At 41.9% G+C, this 20,489-nt stretch overlaps 2 protein-coding genes across 5 annotated transcripts; one reads left to right on the top strand and one right to left on the bottom strand.

The window, feature by feature from the left end:
• The first annotated feature begins 413 nt into the window (after window positions 1–413).
• septin2 (septin 2) lies at window positions 414–11,820 on the top strand. 3 transcript variants are annotated; one of them, XM_054767194.1, is made up of 13 exons: window positions 414–551; window positions 1,229–1,275; window positions 2,277–2,391; window positions 5,452–5,538; window positions 5,679–5,802; window positions 6,354–6,488; window positions 6,557–6,674; window positions 6,766–6,867; window positions 8,340–8,485; window positions 8,555–8,638; window positions 9,620–9,680; window positions 10,660–10,747; window positions 10,845–11,820. In XM_054767194.1, the coding sequence occupies exons 2-12, from the start codon at window positions 1,252–1,254 to the stop codon at window positions 10,735–10,737; spliced, it is 1,074 nt and encodes a 357-aa protein (XP_054623169.1). In that variant the 5' UTR covers window positions 414–551; window positions 1,229–1,251; the 3' UTR covers window positions 10,738–10,747; window positions 10,845–11,820. The 3 variants fall into 3 exon arrangements, with proteins under 3 accessions (XP_054623169.1, XP_054623168.1, XP_054623167.1); XM_054767193.1 differs by having other exon boundaries at window positions 8,555–8,677; XM_054767192.1 differs by having other exon boundaries at window positions 8,555–8,677; window positions 9,617–9,680.
• Window positions 11,662–20,361, bottom strand: stk25b (serine/threonine kinase 25b). Of its 2 annotated transcripts, XM_054767190.1 has the most exons (11): window positions 19,955–20,360; window positions 18,563–18,793; window positions 17,455–17,511; window positions 17,266–17,374; window positions 17,031–17,188; window positions 15,886–16,071; window positions 15,656–15,801; window positions 14,748–14,853; window positions 14,586–14,657; window positions 12,994–13,130; window positions 11,670–12,903 (listed from the first exon to the last, which is right to left on the bottom strand). In XM_054767190.1, the coding sequence occupies exons 1-11, from the start codon at window positions 19,982–19,984 to the stop codon at window positions 12,864–12,866; spliced, it is 1,272 nt and encodes a 423-aa protein (XP_054623165.1). In that variant the 5' UTR covers window positions 19,985–20,360; the 3' UTR covers window positions 11,670–12,863. The 2 variants fall into 2 exon arrangements, with proteins under 2 accessions (XP_054623166.1, XP_054623165.1); XM_054767191.1 differs by lacking the exon at window positions 18,563–18,793 and having other exon boundaries at window positions 11,662–12,903; window positions 19,955–20,361.
• Window positions 20,362–20,489: the final 128 nt, after the last annotated feature.

Raw genomic sequence — 20,489 nt, 5'->3', positions numbered from 1 at the left:
TAAGAAGGGATGAGAAATATAAAAATGTACAGTACTATAAAATGCACTCTTATCCTTGTTGAACCTATAACATGACCTACATTTAACCACTGAACACAAGATACAACATTGACAATCTTGTTAACAAGCTTGTAAATAGACATGACTTGTTAATTAATGGAACTAATGTAGCCCATCCTGCAGCAACATTTCTGTGGTCCTAGTAAACAACAGCCACAATAACAAGAAAAAAATCAACATTTGTTCCTCTTTATGTTGTGCATTTTTGCTCGAGTTTCCCTTTTTTGCCTTTTTTCATTTAATTTTTATTGCACAAATGGGCCCCCGGCCGCATTTTGGACACCCCTTGATGACTCACTGGGCTGGAATTGCCGCCTGGATGCCTTGATCGCGCTCCCTCTCTCGCAGTGCATTGTGGTCTGTGTGCTGGAGGAAGCTACTCCTGCTGCTGCTGCACCGGAATCTGAAGAATTCGAGGTGTCCGCCAAGTCAAATTACTTTTGCCTGCCGCCGGTTCCTCGACTCTTCTGTTTGTCCAGACACTCTCTACGGTAACGACTAATATTTTACAAACTTATCACTTGTAAGTCACATAAGTGGCAGGCGCGTGCAGCTACTTTGCTAACATTAGCTTCGCGAGTTAACCAAGCTCGTTAGTAGTTGATGCTATGCTAACAGCGAGCACAGCTTGAGTTAGCTGCTTTGATTTAAAAAAAAAAGTACAATTTCCTCGGTTTGACTGCTTTTGAAGATAAGTATCATTAAAAGTGATATAGTTTCACTGCAGACGTCACCATCAGACCTTTCCACACCCACTGGCGTGTCAACCGTTAGAAGGAGAAGGAGCCCTTGCTAATTCATTAGCAAACTTAACTGTGCCTTTAACGGTTTCTTGGTGTTCATGAATACATTTATGGTCTAGCGACGTGGCTTCCTTTCTTGTTTCACTCGAAGTTCAGACGTAGATAGTCAACCTTGAAGTACTTAAAGTAATACTAGTAGAAGTAAAAGGATGCGGCTGGAGTGTAGTTCACAGGAAATAAGCATATCCGTTTTTTTTGTGGTGACATTTGAGCCCTTCTTTCACAAAAGCAAACCAGACTTCCTGTCTCTCACACTGCAAGGCTCATAATCATCGAGGCATGATGATGCGGTGCTACCATTGCAGAAAGTATTTGTCGAGACAGGTTTTTTGTGTGTATGTGAAATGTTTTGCCTTTTCTTCCAGGCTCAGCGAGGGGAAAAACAATCATGTCTCACACCGACAAGATGAAGGTGAGTCTTTTTATTTTTACAGTCACTATGATCTGCTTTCCCCCTATATCCTGTTGTGTGTTTTGTGATTGGTCACAATGTGACCGGTACTGTAAATTTAACCACAAATTTAATACTGAAAATTCTTTGCCATCAAGATTGTTTGTAAAAAAAGAGAAAGCAACAGTAAAGTCTATTTTTTTTAATTGACCCCACACACAATGGATTTGAAATAAATAAATCAGCATGTGATTTGAAGTGTTGACTTTCAGCTTTAATTGAAGAGGTCTCACAAAGATATGGCATTTACTGTTTGGGAATTACTACTACCTGTACAGTTCAGCATAGACCGTGTCCAAACAAATCGATTTTAATATTTGGATGAAAATCCTTCACAGCCAGTGAAGCCCATGGACATCATCAAATCATAGTAGAGTATTAAACATGATGGACAACCAAAAAGTCTTAAATCCAGTCATTTGAATTTAAGGCCTTAAAATGTGTAAAATTCTCTTCAAATTTCATAAAATGTCTTAAATACAAATTAAAAGATAGTAACATTGTATTACAATTCATTTTATTTCAAACAAAAGCATAAACTTTAAGTCTCTCTTAGGGCTGGGTGATACGGCCTAAAAGTAATATCTTGACATATTTAGGTTGAATATTGATAGACAATATTTATCCCAATATTTTTTTTCCCACAAAGTGAGTTTAGACAAAGTCAAATCCAAATATGTGTAGCATACTACTACTAAAGTAGTAGCGGGTAGTTCTGTGCGGCTTTAAACAGGAGCACAGTAAACACTGGAATGAGGGGTGGGAGGTCTTCTGCACATAGATTGCAGAGGAGTCACTGTTTTACACCTAAATGCCTCAGGATATAGTGAGTGGCTGTCCCATTCATCATGGCTTCCAATTGGCTGTCATTTAACAGGAGGAGGAGGAGGGGGGGGGAATTAAGATTTAGCTTGTTTGTTTTACTTATGTGTTTTTCTACTTTCTGTTTCTTGTTCCTGCAGCAAGGCCAGTTCACTAACCCTGAGACGCCAGGGTATGTTGGATTCGCCAACCTGCCAAATCAGGTTCACCGCAAGTCCGTTAAAAAGGGTTTTGAGTTCACCCTTATGGTTGTCGGTAAGTTTGTGACTACGTTTTCACGTTGTCAACTTGCACCAAATGGGCTTCTCTTGTAGCTTGTGTTGGTTGTGTATTTTGTGAATTGGTGCTGCAATTCTTTATTTAAAAAAACAGTCCGTGTCCCCTGGTTTAATGCATAAGGAACACATCAGTGTAGTTGCTCAGCTGGGGTCTTCAGCAGTGTAAACTCCTGTGACTTTCCAACCCTCACTTGGGAAAGGGGGAGGGATGGAAGCGCTGTAAAACATTGTTGTTCATCCCTTTTTTTTGCTTCAAAATAAACCAGAGTGGAATGTAGCATGTGGGCCTGCAGGGATTGTTTCATACAGTGGACCAGGCCTGCTCATCACTTGACCTCACTAATAATGAATTAACTATTTCACCTTCTGTGCGAGGTTCTGTAGCTAATCCGTTTTTCTTCATGAAAACCACTCAAATTCACATTCTATCATTTTTACCAGTAATCTCTCACACTGTGTATTAAATGTATACAGTATGTTGCTTTGGTGGAAGACCACAGGCATGAAATGTATGCATGAAGCCTTGAAGTGGTTGCTTGAGCTCGTGTTGGTCATGAGACATTCTGACATTTGATCAGGTTTGGTGTCTTGTAACATTTTTCAGTACACTAAATAGAGTAACCAAGCTATGTATTAACGTATTTTACGGAGCCAAAGACTGTTAGGTCAATTTTAACCAATCAGAGGTGCCGATGACGTCATTTACGTAGACGTATCATAACAAACATAGCGATGTACAGGAGCAATCACAAGTTTCTTGCCATGCTAACATTCCCACGCCATTCTTCCAAAATAATGCCATGCTGGTCAAAGTTGTCCTACCAGCTAGAGGTCCAATCGGGTCTAGTCCCAAATTGCCATCGTTGGCGAGTGTGTCACAGCCGTTTAGCGAGCAAAACTGCAGCAGTATAGCCTCCTCAGAAGCCTACAACGGCGCCTTTGTTGGTCAATGTAAAGCGAAAGTAGGCGTATGTTTACTCTTATACACACAAAAAGTAATTTCAGCATGCTTGAAACCAGCAATGTTATGTGTGCCATTTCACATATGAAATTGATGTGGAAATAACCGCACATAATTGTTACATCATCTGTCAGCAACAAGCCAAAAGCTCTCTCTTCGCCATCCACACAAATACACTGAAGCCCGAGTTACCAAAAAAATCTTCACCCTGGCCGAAGTTTTCCAAAAGCTCAGTTTTTAAGGACAAAAATCTTTGTATGCGTGTGGATGAGAGGCCGAAACGCATAGAAAAATGTGCGGTTTTAAAGTATCTCTATGTGTGTGGACAGGGCCTTATTTTTTATTTACATGGTATTTATTTTTTGTTTACATGGTAAATTTTCAGTGGCACAGGAGTGATAGGAGTAGCAGATACTGGCACACAAGCCTACAGAGATCTCTTGCGGCTGTCAGTGGGGAAAAAAAACACTCTGGAGTACAAGTTGCAGGATCAGCCAAACCGTGAAAATAAGTATGACTTATAGTCTGGAAAATACCGTTTTTGTCCCATTTCTATGCAGTGTCGGTAGTTGGACATGCTTGTGTTTGTTACAGTATCTGATCAGTTCTTTAGTTTACAGCCTAGGTTCCAAAAAGTGGGGTGCACGTACCCCCAGGAGTGCGCCAATTGTCATGGGGGTATGGGAACAAAAATGACAAACAGTTAGCACCTAATACTCACCAGTGCGCCCGAATGCCTCACGGTGAAGGAGAATGGAGCAGAAAGGAGACATGCATGAAGTTGTTCATTGCTCTGTGTGCATCATATGACCAAATAAAGTAAGTGTGATGATTATTTTGTGCATTAAGAGTGTTTAATCTTGAAGATTTTGTTTATATTGGCGTCCCAATCGCCCGCACGACGCAGCGGTGAAAACCTGTCACTGTCAGTGGGGAGTCCCCTAAAAATGTATCGTTTTTGTTGGCTGTATGTATTTTTGTACTTCGGATACTGCTTTATCATGATGGTTAAACTTTCCCATTGGTATTGAATTAATATGCAGGCTTCAACCATAGCCATTGTGACTGGACAAAAAAAGTGAATCTCAAATGATTCAATCCTTTCATAGGGAAGGATGGCAAGATCAGACTGGAATAAAAGAGATGTAGGATGAATACTCATCTATTTATCGGTGCTCATGTAAAACTTGATCAAAATGTGACCATGCCAAATACACATTTTTGACCCGAAATTACGGTAAAATTAATGAACCAATTATTATGTTCAATATTTTACGTTAACTAAGATTAAATGGTTTGTGTTTTTTAAGTGTGCAGGAGTAGGGGGTACATGGCTTCAGCTCAAATGTCTGAAGGGGTACACGACTGTAAAAAGCTTGGGGACCACTGGTTTACAGTAAATTGCACACACTCCAGTGTTATCCACAGGGCTGCATTCATCAATGTGCTTAACTGGCAATGATGCATGAGCATGTCATTTCAATGTTTTTTTTTAAATTGGCCCTTGGTGGAAAAAGTTTGGACACCCCTGGTTTAAGGTGTCTCTGTGACCATAGAAATGCATTGGATTACATTATTTAGTTTTAGGATGTGCACACTTCATGCATAAGGCTTGATATGCAATGCAATTTGATATGCTGTTTTAGCAATGACCACATATAACTAGAATTTGACAAACATCCACCAAGGTTGAGGAGGTAATATGGTGTGCACATTTCAAGTACAACATCATCTTGAATAGTCGACTTGTATTTGTCACCAGCATAATCCAAATATGTATGCATGTCCTCTGGTTATTTTGTGCACATACTAAGGCAGACTGATCACTATCCACACACTGACACTCCTTCCTCAGGTACTGGGATTAGCCACGTGATAGCTCTGGGAAAGATTAAGTCACATTTAGTATCGTGTGTCTTATGTTTTCCTGCTTCTAAGCCTAGTCCAGTGTGTTTCCCGGGCAGGTGTCTTTTTTTTAAATTTTATCTTTTTTACACACCACACAAGGAGAGGTTATAAACAAAGATCAATTTAGTGATGTACATTAATACTTTTAATATTCTTTGTGGCCAAAAGGTGAATCTGGACTTGGAAAATCCACCCTGATCAACAGCCTGTTCCTGACCGACCTCTACCCTGAGAGGATCATTCCTGGGGCAGCAGGTAGAACACATACATAACAACAACCCTAGATCAGTGCTTCACTGGGCACTGGGCATGACTGAAAATAATTGAGAAGCACTGGTCCTGACCGTTTTTGCCATGTCGGTGAGCGTCATTGACTCTTGTTCTTTCTCAATCAGAAAAGATCGAGAGGACCGTTCAGATCGAAGCATCCACGGTGGAAATTGAAGAGCGAGGGGTGAAGCTGCGACTCACTGTGGTTGACACCCCAGGATACGGAGATGCCATCAACAGTCAGGACTGGTGTGTAACGGAAGTGTTATATGGAACATGAGTAGGCAAGGGCCGGTATGAGATTGTGACGGAATGATAACCTTGGACAAAAATGTCACAGTTTGACGCTTTCACAGTATTATAATTACCGTACAGCTCTGAGACGAGTTTGATTTAAAGATTTCAAGTACCTGCTGTCATTTCTGTGACGCTATTTTACAAAAGCTGTACATTCAGAGATCAATCTTATTGATTCATTGGTTTATTTCTTCCAAGAGCAAAACTTTCAGGTGAACGTTACTGTTTTCGCCAATGTTAGTGAGATTTTGCAAAGACTTTTCCATGAAACTTGCTGCATCGCAGGAACCCATTATATTTATGCAGATCAAAATAAAAATGAAGGTAGAGGAATTTATATTCGGTCATCTCTCAGTGGGACCGTCAACCTGGAATCCTGTTGACATGCAGAATGACAATCTTTTCACCGTGTTGGAGGTTGGCACTCTACCGAGTGCTTTTTAAAATTTTCTTCTTGGCTATGTTTGCTGTCACTTTAATGCACGTCTGCCACATTTTACCAGTTTCAGCACCATTATAAGCTACATCGATGACCAGTTTGAGCGGTACCTCCACGACGAGAGCGGCCTCAATCGTCGGCACATTGTCGACAATAGAGTTCACTGCTGCTTCTATTTCATTTCCCCGCTCGGGCATGGGTGAGTCCGGAAACATTTTTTCTGCTCACTCCAACAGCAAAACTTAATTTTGGGCCTGCGCTTCTCAGCCTGAAACCCCTGGATGTTCAATTCATGAAGGCCATCCACAACAAGGTCAACGTGGTTCCTGTCATTGCCAAGGCAGACACGCTCACCCTCAGAGAGAGAGAGCGGCTCAAGCGCAGGGTGAGGACACTGTTCATTGTTATTATTGCACGGGCCTAATTCTTGTGTATTCACTGACCTCTTTTGCTCTTACGCTCATCTGATTGTTCAGATTCTGGATGAAATTGATGAACATGGTATCAAGATTTACCACCTTCCCGATGCTGAATCTGATGAGGACGAGGACTTTAAAGAGCAGACCAGGATCCTCAAGGTAAATGTTTCATCTTTGATCTCTCAAAGCTGCTCAGCCAAATAAATGTTGACACGTGTCAAGAAAAATGTGTTGAAAGCGAGAGCGTACATCAGCAGGCAAATACAGACCTGCCGACATGTGCGCATTTTTTGTACACTGCACACATTTTGACCCTCGAATACGCTTTGCTGCTGTCGGCACGCATTTTGTTGCATTTTTCCAGTTTCAGTTGCTTTGTCCTCTCAGTTGGGGTCGCTTAGGCCAGCGCGGTGATGCTGGAGTATAACAAAGCCTTCCGTCTCTACGCAAAGCGTGACGTGCACGACGAATGTCCCATGTACATTTTTTGGCTTCCGATATGATTTTTTTAAAAAATAGTCTTGCCAATCCGATCAGGTACCGATCCAAAAATCAATCCAGTGGGCAGTAAGGCTGAGCAGTGAAATCGGGCAATCGTTAGAGCTCCATATGTTGGTCATGCATGAAATAGCGGTTGCATCCGATAAAACAGCTTGGACACGCTCACAGATTTTGTTGTGCAGTTCAGGTTGTGCCGTGTTTGAAATACAGTGCTGAGAAGGGACTTCGCAACTTGGCTCCAAAAAGTCCATGAGATGACGAAAGCCAGCGTTTTCCACGACCAAAAGCAGTTGATCGTCTAATGCGATGTATTTGACAACGGAGAAACACCCAGTTTACAAATCTTGCAAGTTGCTGTTTGGTTATCGTTGTGTTCCAGTGAATAGTATCCACACACCGCGGACATGTCTGCATGGTGTTGTGCATGGTCTTCTTTTTCCACGTGGCGGGTGGCAACCAGCTTTGAGACCCTTTACCGCCACCTACCATGTTGGAGTGTGCTCCAGAGTTCCGAACTTCATACAGTGGTGGTCACGCTGAACACTCGTGTTTAAAACCACATCAGCTCGTTCTCATGGCTCTATCCGATCTTATCCAAGCTTCAAAATAAAACCGGATAGGTAGCTGATTGATCTTCAAAAAAGAACTGCATTAGTAGCTGATCCCCAACCTGCACATCTAAAAATAAATTAATATTAAAAAAATCCATTAAGGCTGTGATTTATACATTATTTATCAAAGGAGGCTACCTTGCGTTCAATGCCTTTTATCCACACTCTTATGTTTAGATTACTGAAAACGACATCACTGTGTGTTACAATCGCAGAACGAGTTTCTACCTGAATGTGCACAAATTCACTCTCTTGCTGAGTAGTGTGTGACCATTGTTGCTTTTTAAGTTTCTTTTATGGCTATTTTTAACTTTATTGATGCATGTTAGTGGGTGGCATGTGTTTATTGTGGAGAGCAGGAATCAGCGCCACTGATTATGGTGTCTTTGAACAACAAGTACTGTAGTCTTGCATAACATTTACACAATAACGGCAGTCAGTTGTTTTTAGTCAGACACGTTGGCAAAAGACCTAGCGTAAGCGTCGCATAGTTCACCGACGACGACTGCTGTTCTCCAGGCTAGCATCCCTTTTGCGGTGGTTGGATCCAACCAGCAGATCGAGGCCAAGGGGAAGAAGGTGCGTGGCCGCCTGTACCCCTGGGGAGTGGTGGAGGTGGAGAACCCAGAACACAACGACTTCCTCAAGCTGCGTACCATGCTGATGTGAGCGAACGCCTGCTGCTTACATCCAGTTTTATTTCTTGCATGAGTAACTGTACCACGACTCCACAGTACCCACATGCAGGATCTACAGGAAGTGACCCAGGACTTGCACTATGAGAACTTCCGCTCAGATCGCCTCAAGCGCAGCGGCAGGTTGTCCTCCCATGGTTACATTCTGCCTCTATCCCCTGCGTACGTACCTGCCTGTCCGCTTGCTGTTTTCTGCACCTCCCCCACCTCAAACAATTTGATTACAAGATCCCTTTGGCAGTCAAAGTATTAGTGACATGCTGAAATTTCATACACTGTTGCTCAACACACACACACACACACACGCACACAGAACTTTAATCTGTAAGCAAGGACAATGAAAGCTCTTTGTGTCGAAGCTATGAAGAACATTATTTTGACATCTTATGATGCAATAACCTTCCTGTCGTGATGTTCCTCCATCATTTAATGCTGTTAACTAGTATCAGTTAGACTGTAGCGCTAACTCATCATTTTGCATGGAAGCTACATTAGCAAATACCAAGTTCAAGCCATGTGGAACGGAGCTGAATAGTGTAGTTTATTGGCATGTGTAGCTCATAGAGGACTTAAAACAGAATCACCTTTAACATATCATCATGTAAGTGTCAACATAGCTCAAACAGTTCTTGTAGCCTTTCATCCAAAGCCAATCCAGGATAAAGGACTGGTTTTTACCAGGATCTGGTCTTGATTTGTCCAATTCCATGAGCGGACTATTGGAGGTAATGTTTTTTTTGTCTTCAAGTGGGGGAGGTATCGCTGTTCCCCTGACTTTCACACTTCTGCTTCTATGGTAGAATTTCACTGCTTTCCTTTTTGTAGTTGGATGCCCACTTTCCTCTAGCGTCCTATAGAGAACTCCAACACTAACCCACTGACCCTTTTCCACTTTCTCTATGTGGCTTTTGTCATGTTTGCCTAATATTTCCTCAACGGCACAAACATGCGCTCCTCACGCACAGTTTTAGCTGTTTCACTGCCAGTGCATATGTTTTTATCATTTTCATCAGATGATTTGCATACATTGTGAAATACACATTTACAATGTGTACCTTTTTAAAGGCAGCAGCATAGTAAATGTCTTATTTGTGACTAAAGCAGAAAGGGTCCGGAACCAGAGGAAACGGACAAGGATATGATCCTGCAGGAGAAGGAGGCTGAGGTGGGTGGTGCCACACATTACACTACATTATCACATGAACAATAGATGCATAGACTTGGTCAGTTCCCAACCTTTATTGACATATTTAACATTAGAAACATCTCAGGACTGACTTATTGTGTTGTCTGAATGCACGCACAGGCTAATTATGTACCTTTTGTCATCCAGTAGAAAAGCATTTCATTGTTCTGTCTCTATTCGTCACTAGCATACATAGTAAACATGCTCGATATGCCGATATCGTCCAGCACTTCATTACTTATACCGATATCAACCGACACCGATACTGGCAGCGGCTCTTCCCTCAAACTAATGTTGTGTAATGAACACTTCTTTTACTGTGATGCTACTGGATGGATTTCACACACACGACAAATACTGCAATATGCAATTATAGAAAAATTGCCATCCACCCGTCATTTTCTATGCCGCTCATCCTCATTAGGGTCGCGGGGGTATGCTGGAGCCTATCCCAGCTGATAATGAGATTGCACATTTCTAATGGATAGATAAACAGAAATACATTATTTGTAGTAAGTAAATCATTTTTGAACTAATTAAGTAAAATTGCATAGTTTCCTGGGACACATTGGTTGGGAATCACTGGAGAATGGGTGAGCAGGGCCACAGCGTTTGCCTGGGCATGCCCATATAAGGGAGTCAAAGTTGTAAATGGAACTTTGGAAAAAAAAAACAAACAAACAAAAAACTCTGTAAAACACAGCGTGCAGGGCCATCCAAAACTGCTTTCAGGTCTCACTTCCAAATGCGCAAACCTCATTATCCGACGCATTGCCATCGTTCAACACGTGAATAGAACATTTTAACAATCTTTCTAGGTCAGAAAAGAGGAAAAGCATAATAGGTCCTCTTTAATGTGTATACTGTGTAAAGCGTCTTTGAGTACCGAGAACAGCCCTGTATAAATCTGATTTATGGCCATGGGTAAAAGGTGATGCTCACGTTGTGTGTTGTGCAGTTGAGACGAATGCAGGAGATGATCGCCAAGATGCAGGCTCAGATGCAGAAGCAGGGAGACGGAGAGGGAGATGTTTGAAAATGTGACGGTGAGAACGATCCATTTGTACCTTGTTTGAGAACTTAAAGAGCACCTTACGTGGTCGATCCTCCAGAAGAACTGACTTCCTGTTTATTCCATTGAAGGTGTTTGAGACACCACTTGAACTTGACCGGAGACAGACGAAGGACAGCAGCGATCGGCTCGCACTGCTCGCCACTATCTTTATTCAATTCCGTACGGGATCTGGATTGCTGATATATATAGTAAAATATATTCAAAGTGTTATGATACATTCTAGATATATATACTCAGTTTTATTTCTTACACTTTTTTTTTTTACCTTTAGTCTCAGATAATTCAGCAATTGCCACGGGATTTAAATGGCGTCATATAAATTTTATTTTTAATACAAAACCGTCTGTTAGCCTTGCATTTGAAAAGAAATGCATGTTTTTGACATGAAGATCATTCTTGTTGCCATCCAGAAGCACATATTTCCTCCATGACAGAACTTCACTGTGAGAGTCAAAAGAAACAACTTTGTCTAAATGGTCTTTTTATGTGAGAGTATTTCCCCCCGGGTCAAGAAGAGGCCACCCAAGTGTGCCATGAAGTGTTACTGATGTCATTACCCTCATGCATGCAACTCCAGAGCCAAATCTGAGGCAAGTTCCAGTGAAGTGGTGGGTGTTCATTGTGTTGTGCATCCCTCTTACCTGTGAAGTCCAACAGTTGGACATTACTCCAAACTGTAATGTATAAATGAAGGAAAGTCGGTTGTGATGTGGGTGACCACTGCATACTTGTTTCACGTGAAGGCGTTAATCCATTACTTTCTTCTGTCCCTGTGAAATCATGTCAAGCGTTTTCACTTTCCGTCTAATTCAAGGTAAGAACATTTCTCTTAAGTATTTGTACTCGCTTTATTTGACCATAAAGGTCAAAGGTGGCCCAATGAAGGTATACATGACAATTCATTCCCTCACCAGCCAAAATGTGAGCTGCTGACATTCCTCTTTGAGCTGTTTTTATCCAATATTAAAGTACCAAATATTGTTCTTGATGCAAAATGTTGTAATAAAAGTTTTATTCGTCACAAAAACAGTCTTGTGGTACTCAACTATGAAGATTTGCATCTCTTGAATTTATATAGACGTAAATAACAGTGATACATGTAATCTTATTGCACATTCTCACAAATGCAGCAATGGACTCTAACTATTACTACTATACTCATCCAGGTCATGCTAATCCGGGAAAGTTGAATTGAGGGAACTGGACCTTGTTTGTTGGATGTTTCACCGGTTGTCCAGGCAGATTCAAAATCCCAAGTACCAGTACATTGGAGTGACCAAACTGCCCTTACACATCATATAGCAGTTTCGTCAGGCCCAGAATCAGCAGTTCATGCGTCTCTCAAATAGAATGTACATTCCTTTTGAGGATAATGTCTAAATTCTGGATAGCGAGGACCGCTGGTTTGAAAGGTGTTAAAAAAGCTGTTGTCAAACGAGAACGGCCCTCAAACAGGAGGAGGTTTACACCATCACCTTATTACAAAGGCAATGGTCAAATAAGTTCATAATAAAAGTAATTACAAATGGTCAAATAAGTTAACGTCTGCTTATAAGAATGTCTCAACATTGTCAGTGTCTACCATCTCTCCCAAAGATTCTCTCAACAGAAAGAATGGCCACTACCCAGTTATGCCGGGCAACAACAACCCTATTGTGACCACTTCCAGGAGACACACCCACCAGGGACATAAATAGGTTAACTCCACATCTTAAGTTTAGAACTGAAGAAACCTTTTGGACAAAATGTGAAATTTTTACCAAGAAGTGTCCAGTTGTTTCAATTCAATGTTTGTGGAGAACTACTAAAATGTAGCTTGTGTAATTGGGGGAAAAAAAGACCGAAAACACTTTTTTCCATTAAATTTATTATACCCTTTTCAGTCTAACGGGTACACACAACGTGCTAACTTTCATGGCTTTTTTTTGTCTTAAATACTCTCCGCTCTGAAAGAAAAAAACTGTAAAAATATTTAATAACTACATAAAAGATCTGGGGGAGGCTTTAAAAGCAGAAGGGAGGTTTGGGGCTGCCGAGGTCCTTGTCTGATTTCTTGGACAGGTTTAGAAGACAAAAGGGGCGAGGTTTCATCGTGAAGATGGCGTGGTGTTACCGTTTAAAGAAAACCTGATGGAACACAAAGCATGTTAAGAGTAGAGCAGGCTCATTCTGCCGAATAATTCCTGCTAACAGTGGCTAAGCTGCTTGCTAGGCTACCTGCACACTCTCTCCATCATGTGTGTGACAAGGCGGTCGGAGATGCCAGGACAGGATTCTTCTGCGAGGTTGAAGGCGTTCTCAAGCTCCTCAATGGCCCCGACTCCACCGCCGCTTGCTCGCCGCTTCTCCTTCAACTGATGGCAAAATGTCAATGAGGTAATAGTGCCTGGTAAAAACCTTTATCTTATTCAAGTAGTGGAACCTTGGTTAGTGTCATTTATTTGCTCCAGAAGGTCCGACGCTAACAAAATCAATGTTCCCATAACAAATAACGTAAATCTAATGAATCCGTTCCAGAAAGCCAAAACTGTTAACACAAATTTGTATAGTTTTACATGCAGAAAACAGTTCACAATTCATATACTGTACTGTACATGATGAATGAAAGGGATAAATGAGCATTAAGGTTCCTTTTACCTTCATTGAAGGTGATTCTTGACATGACACGATGTGGCAGCGACATGAACACCTTCCTCTTCAACACCACCTGCCTGTTTTGCCATGAGTTATTTCTTATTTTCAATAGTGTTTCTCACAGCATTTTCACAAAGAAGGTACGAAACACTATTGAATTCAAGAAGGAAGAGGAAGGTGTTTATCTCGCTGCCACATCACGTCTTTGGGAACAGTCACGTCTTCAGTGAAGGTAAAAGTAACCTAAAATGTTTAGTTATCCCTTTCATTTGTCATTTATACGCATTCAGAATTGTTTTATGCATATAAAACTATAATTGTAAAACCTTAAAAACATGTCTTGTGTTAACATTTTTCAGAGTCGACCGCCGATGACGCCATAGACGGGCTGACTTCCGGTTGCCATTTTCCTAGATAAGCAAGGATGCTAACAGGACATTTTGTGATAAAAGTACATTAAGAACACAGCCGGACTCATGCAGCTTATTAATAACACGACAAGACACGCGCCATTTCGTACACTAACCGGAAAATGTATGCAAACGAGCAAAATTTTGGCATAAAATTTCATCGCTAACCGAGGTTCCACTGTGTGTAGTTTACATTGACTTCTTAAAACGATGTTAGAACAGTTCAGGAGCACCAAATGTGAGAAAAATCAATCATCTCTTTCACTTGTTTGCACCAATCTTGGCTCTCAAGCAATGAATGAATGAATGAATGAAAACCGTCCTTCCTCATGAACATGATACCACCTCTGACCTGCCCCGAGTTAGATGATCCCGTCCCGCATGTACCCCAAACACTTCAAGGATGACAGCTTTGTTTACCAAAAAGGCTTTGCTACACATCTTACAATAAAGCCTGTAGCTATCGACATCAGTGCTGTAAGTTTGATCATTTTGTTTTTCCTCAGCGTATAGGTTAACCTTGCATTGCTGTTAAAATGTGAGTGTAACGTTAGCACTGTAGCTCACATAGCTATGCTTGGGTTGCTGATGTTTGCGTCCTCCTGTCCCACTGCTTAATGTTATGTCGTCGTGTGTGATATATGGCATCTATTGCCTTCAGCAAGTGTAGTCACAGAGATTAGTTATCTGCAGTCTATACTTGTGTACATGCCAGTGCCCTTGTTCATTGATCATTAGCAACAGTATCACAGCCACCAGACATACCTCTCTGAAGATGGGTGTGACCAAGGCGGACAGGCACTGTGACTTGGGTTGCCTTTTCACTGAATCTCCTGACTATCAAGAAAAGAAAGGCATCCGGGGGGGAAAAAAGGTTCGATTTTGAAATATATTCAAGTGTATGTGTTTATGTTGTGTGTGTCTTGCCTCTGAGTCAGTATGTGTGTAGCCCTTCTGTAACTTATTCATAGAGCTTGGTCTGACGGTGGGGAAGGTCCACATGGGGCATGAATCCACATCGCCATCACCGTCCCTGCACAGAGAAACGCCATGATGTCAGTTAAAGATCGCTAGTAGACAACACAAAGGGTAGGTTACCATTCTCATTTGTATACAAGATGCTAGGCTAGCATTTACTCGACTTTAAATTCGAGGGAGGCTGTTGGTTTGGAAATATGAACAGTCAATATTAGGGGTGTCACAAGATCTCGCAAGATGAAAATATGACAAGATAAGTCGATCATTTTGCCTGCCTCAATATATTGCCATATGCATGGTGACTGTCTTCCTTGTCTCCCGCCTCCAAGCAGGCAGGAAGAGCGTTCAGTCTGTGCATTGGTTTCCGCACCTTGGCGTGTTTGTTCCACAGAACAACGTCGTGAACGGAGTGAGACCTTTTGTCAGTCATACAGTCTCTTTTTCTCAGTGGGTGGAGGCGGGGCTGCTAGCATACACACAGAGTGCAGAAGAGTGTCGCTTCGTGAGGAGCAATGCAAGGTAATGTAGTAGAAATTAAACTAGTAGTAGATTGCAGTATATTGTCATTTTTTCATTGTGCTTTTCTTAGAAATAATGTTAAAATCTCGTATATCGTCTCGTCTCGCCAACTGAGTGTCTTGTGAGACCCCTAGTCATTATAAATGACAACTTCATTTACAAACCTTAATAATGATTTGGAGTGCATGAGAAAGGAATCCAGAGCTCATTTTCACCACATGGTCATTAAGTAACATTCAGAACATTCTAAATTAGTTCCAAACGCTCTGTCTTGTAGGACTTTAGGACAAGTGCAAATGGGTCAGTAGCGTGTACAAGCGTGTTCCTCACAGACTCACATATCAGAGTCATCAGAGCTGGATTCTTCCCCGTGACCCTCGGACTTCCAGCGGCGGTACCGGTCGATGAGCTCCGTCAGATAGGCCGTCTTCTTGGTGTAACGTGTGATGAACTTGTGCTTGAGCAGCTCTTTGGCGGTTGGCCTCTACGCACACACATTTGAAGGAGACGATCAGTCAAAAAGACAAAAACGCAAGTGCGGAATGCATTACAAACGGACTTGACTCACAAAACGGGGGTCTTTATTTAGACACGCCTCCACAAACTCTTTGAAAGGCTTGCTGTAAGGTCCGTCCAAGGTGGGTGGAGTGTTTTTGGGGATAAGGAAGAGGACCCTCATGGGGTGTAAGTCAGAGTTGGGAGGTTCGCCTTTTGCCAGCTCAATGGCTGTGATGCCGAGCGACCAAATATCAGCCTAAAAGGAGGGAAAATGACAGGCAAAGCTTTAGAGAATCACCAGCCACAACATTAGGTACACTTGCCCAATCTAATGAGAGCCACTTTGATCAAAGTTTACTACGACTGACTGTCACAACATGTTTATTACGGTGGTTGTAGTTTGCTGTAATGTAGGACTGCACTCATGGTGGCCCACCACCAATACATTTGGACCGTCACATATTGATTTGACGCTACTTGTTCGCCCTTGGTCATAAACACATTATAATGGGACTATCTGAATGTTGCAGGTCGTTCCAAGTCTGTACAGCAGATGGCATCATATCTGTTTCTTACCACACCTCATACACATCTGGTCTGCCAGATCTTAGCATCTTTGTCGCTAAACTTAGCAAGTATTCAGACCCCTCTAGATTCTGTTGTTCCAAAAAGTGACGAGTGACTAATATAGCGACTTATTCTGGTCGGATTGGACATGCAAGCACATCGCGCTGTTCTCAGCGAGCAGCCAGCGCTATGGGCCATCGCGCAAAAAAAACACATAAAAATAAGGGACAGAAGGAAGCTCATTTGCATTTTTACACTTATTTGTTGTGATTTTCATGTATTTTGCTCACTTTTTTTGTCCATAAAGATTTTATGCACATGCATCATGGCCAATTATGCAAATTAGACTGACATACTGTACCCCTCCCCCGCATGCAACCCACCGCCATAAATAGATTGCAGTCCTATGGGAAACTGCTTAGGTAACCAAAATATTAAAACAGCTCCCAGTGTCATGCAGTATAGTCCATCCCTGTAAACTATAACCACATTCATAAATGCATTATTACCGTAATAAAGCCAGAACGGCTGCAAGTGTACCTAATTAAGTGTCCAGTGTGTGTACTTTTTTTTTTCCACCCCACACAAAGACTATCTTTAAGCTTAATGTTTTACTAAAAGTGACAAGTCCACCGAGCGTGGCCTCACCTTGAAGTCGTAGGCCGACTGTTTGATGACTTCCGGTGCCATCCAGAAGGGCGTGCCGACAAATGTGTTCCTCTTGATCTGCGTGTCTGTCAACTGTCCCGCCACCCCAAAATCTGCCAACTTCACATCGCCCTGCTCTGACAAGAGCACGTTGGCAGCTGGACACAAAAAGTGAGCAGGAAGAGACATAGTTGATCTTCGTCGTTAAAATACAGACTTGCGTTATTCTCCGCACCTTTAATATCCCTATGAATCTTCCTTTCAGAGTGCAAATACTCCAAGCCCTTCAAGATCTCCCGCAATATGGTGGCAATGTATGTCTCTTCAAGAGGCCCTGGACGGAGCTGGGGGTGAAAAGTAACAGTTTTGCTTTTAGATTTTAGGGTTTTTAAACAACTTACTGCTACAAGAAAATGAATCTTACCAGATCCAAAGCAGATCCTCCACCTAAATATTCCATGATAATCCAAAGCTTGGTCCCCTGGTAGACAGAATACAGAGAATAAGGTGTTTCAAGGTAACCTCTCACTAGGGTTGCTCCGGTGCACATTTTTTGGTTTCTAATCCGATGTTTTTTATAGTCTGGCCGATCCAATCACATCTGGTACCGATCCTTTTTTTTCATAATAAACTTTTGTTGCAAACATGAATTTGTGCAACTGAATATGGTTATGGAAATAGTTTTTCAAAGCATTAAAAATTATGCAATCAAAGTATTGCTGAATTTACTTTTTTATGACACAGCATGACCAACAATATTGTTTGGCCTTTGTAACAAACCTCTGAGTCAGTCCATAAAAGATCCAATAAAAATCCATCCAATAAAAGTTAACATTGGAAAAAATGGGCGTGCAAAATACTTTTAGGGTAGGACTAATCATTTGACATGGTTATAGATCATTTGTTTTACTACATAGATCTACATACTACATAGATCATTTGTTGTGAGATTTACAACATATGACTTTTTTTTTTTTTTAACAAACTCTTCAACGCAATAGTAATTTATTGACAGTCCCTAGTGTAAACAACCAGTGGTTAGAGCGGCACTTCCCGTGCGAGCTCCCCGCACCATGACACAGCAGTTCGGCACAGTGCAGGGGAACTACCTCTGTAACTAAGGAACCCAATATTCAACGACCAGTGTGAAACTAACTTCACCATGGCACATTGCGGACATGTCTGCTTGGGGTTGTTGCGTTTTCTTCTTCTTGCGGGTGGCGGGAGTCGAGTGGAAACAAGCTTTTGAGGCGCATTACCGCACCTACTGTGTTGGGAGTGTGGCCCAGAGTTACTAACGTTATACAGCAACCGGATAGGCCCGATCTCATGAATCCTGAAGATCGGATCGGGACATCCCTACCTGTCACATTCTATTATATCTTCGAAAGGGATACACAGTTGCTAGAACAGCATTACTATCCACTGAAAATGAGCCAACACACAGCCATTACTGTCTAAATAGCTGGCAACACTGAAATGTGCGGGGCGTATTCACTTGGGTTGATAACAAGTGCAAACAATTATCTCACCTTCAGGTATGAGCCATAATACTTGGTCACAAACGGACTGTCACACTGACTCAGCACTGTGATCTCCTGTTGAATGTCTTCGATCTCATCCTCCGCCTCCTCCAGGTCAATGATTTTAATGGCCACCACCTCTTTCGTGCGGTTGTTGATGCCTTTGTAGACCTCTCCAAAGGATCCCTTCCCAATGCGCTCTTGCTTGGTGAAGTACTCTTCAGGATCCAACCGGGTATTCTGGTCCAGTCATAGCAAATATGATCAAATTTGAATACTTAAACAGCTGACGAGGCAATGGATTAATAATGGCATTCGACTGTGCTGACAATTAATTCTACACATTTTTGGGGGCAGCACTGCATATGTAGTCTCTGTACTTTTCCTCAGTGTTTTGATGTGTACAGTAATTGTCATGGCAACTGAGTTAAACAACTCATTATGGGCGTCTCCTGCTAAGAAACGCAAAGAGTATGTGCCAAAGTCAGAAAGACATTATAATGGGTGTCAGCCTTATAAATATCAAGGAAAATGTTCAAATACCCTGTTTAAAATATAAACATGAACCTAATTTTAGCTGCTCCAAACAATTGGATATAGACTCTTGGCTGAACTTTGAGCTGTAAACAATTCCTGACTCATTAAACATTTACTTTGGGTAGTTTTCCTCCCATCTCAAGGATGGTTTGGCTTAGGCTACTCAACTAAATTGTTCTGGGTGACCCTCTGAAGCCCGGGAGAGGCTGGATTTCTCCCTTCTCTATTTCTCTTATTTTGTATGTAATGTCATTGCAAGGCTCTGTCATAACTTGTATTTTCTACTTCACCAAATCGCTTAGGCAGGCATAAATATATTGGAATGTTTACGCTTGTGCCAGATCTACTCACTACAATAGTGATTCTCAAATGGGAGTACTGGTCAAATGCTATTATCACCTGATAACATTTTGCGCTTTTCATTGTCCCATTGTGATTTTCTTTATTTTCACACCGGTAAATGACCATTGCATCAGTTTAATGTAAGATCAAAGATCCTCTCCATCACAGGAGCACTCTGCTGCAAAAAAAACACTTGTTTGTCACGGATCCTCTAAATGTCATCAATGTGCTGGTGCTTTTAAAAATCTTCTGCAAAAATGTTAGTGAACTTGCGGGCCTATGTGATGTCACTGCCGGGCCGGATTTGGCCCGTGGGCCACCAGTTGGATTCACCTCGTCTACTGTTTACTATGTGCACAAAGCTACCTTATTGCCTACCCTATCTAATTCACGGCAAAGCTAGACTTGACATTAAATAAATGTCGCTTAATACTTATGGATAACACATGCTTCGTCACCCTCCCACCCATAATGAAAGTCTGTCGCCTTGTCCTGACAAGTGTGTGAAGACCTTTTATGTACCTGGTTTTGCATGTCTCGTAGGTGTGCCATGTCTTCTTCGCGTAGAATGCTTCAAGGAAGAACAATGTTATTTCCTTCGGAGGTTATCAATATGTCCTTTTAATTATTCTTCCTGCCCTCGTCGCTGTCTATGAAGCTAGCTAGGTGGCTAGCCAACAAGATAAACACCCAGGCTGCTGCTTCTTTTAACGGGGCTGTCACTCCGTCTTCGGCCTCCAAGTCCAGCGGAGGAGCCAACAGCCCTGCCACACACCGAGTTACTGACCGATACACTCCATTTATGTCCGCGGTGGTAGACAAAGAGAATAATATCCCTTCGGAGTTTGATATTTTAATTCATTAAACGACGCGTCCAGCCCGTTGTTCAGTAGCTTTGAGGACAAAATAATGGCTCGAGAGAAGGACGCATGCGCACTTTTTTTCTAACGGTGGGATTGTGGGACTTGTATGCTTTTCCACTGTATCGTGTGGGTTTCCGACAAACTTTGACCATATTATTAGATGATTGGGCACATAGTACTTCAAATAGCAGACT

This window comes from Dunckerocampus dactyliophorus, chromosome 2 (genome assembly GCF_027744805.1).
Source record: "Dunckerocampus dactyliophorus isolate RoL2022-P2 chromosome 2, RoL_Ddac_1.1, whole genome shotgun sequence".
NCBI lineage: Eukaryota > Metazoa > Chordata > Actinopteri > Syngnathiformes > Syngnathidae > Dunckerocampus > Dunckerocampus dactyliophorus.
This window is presented reverse-complemented; position numbering and strand designations above follow the sequence as displayed.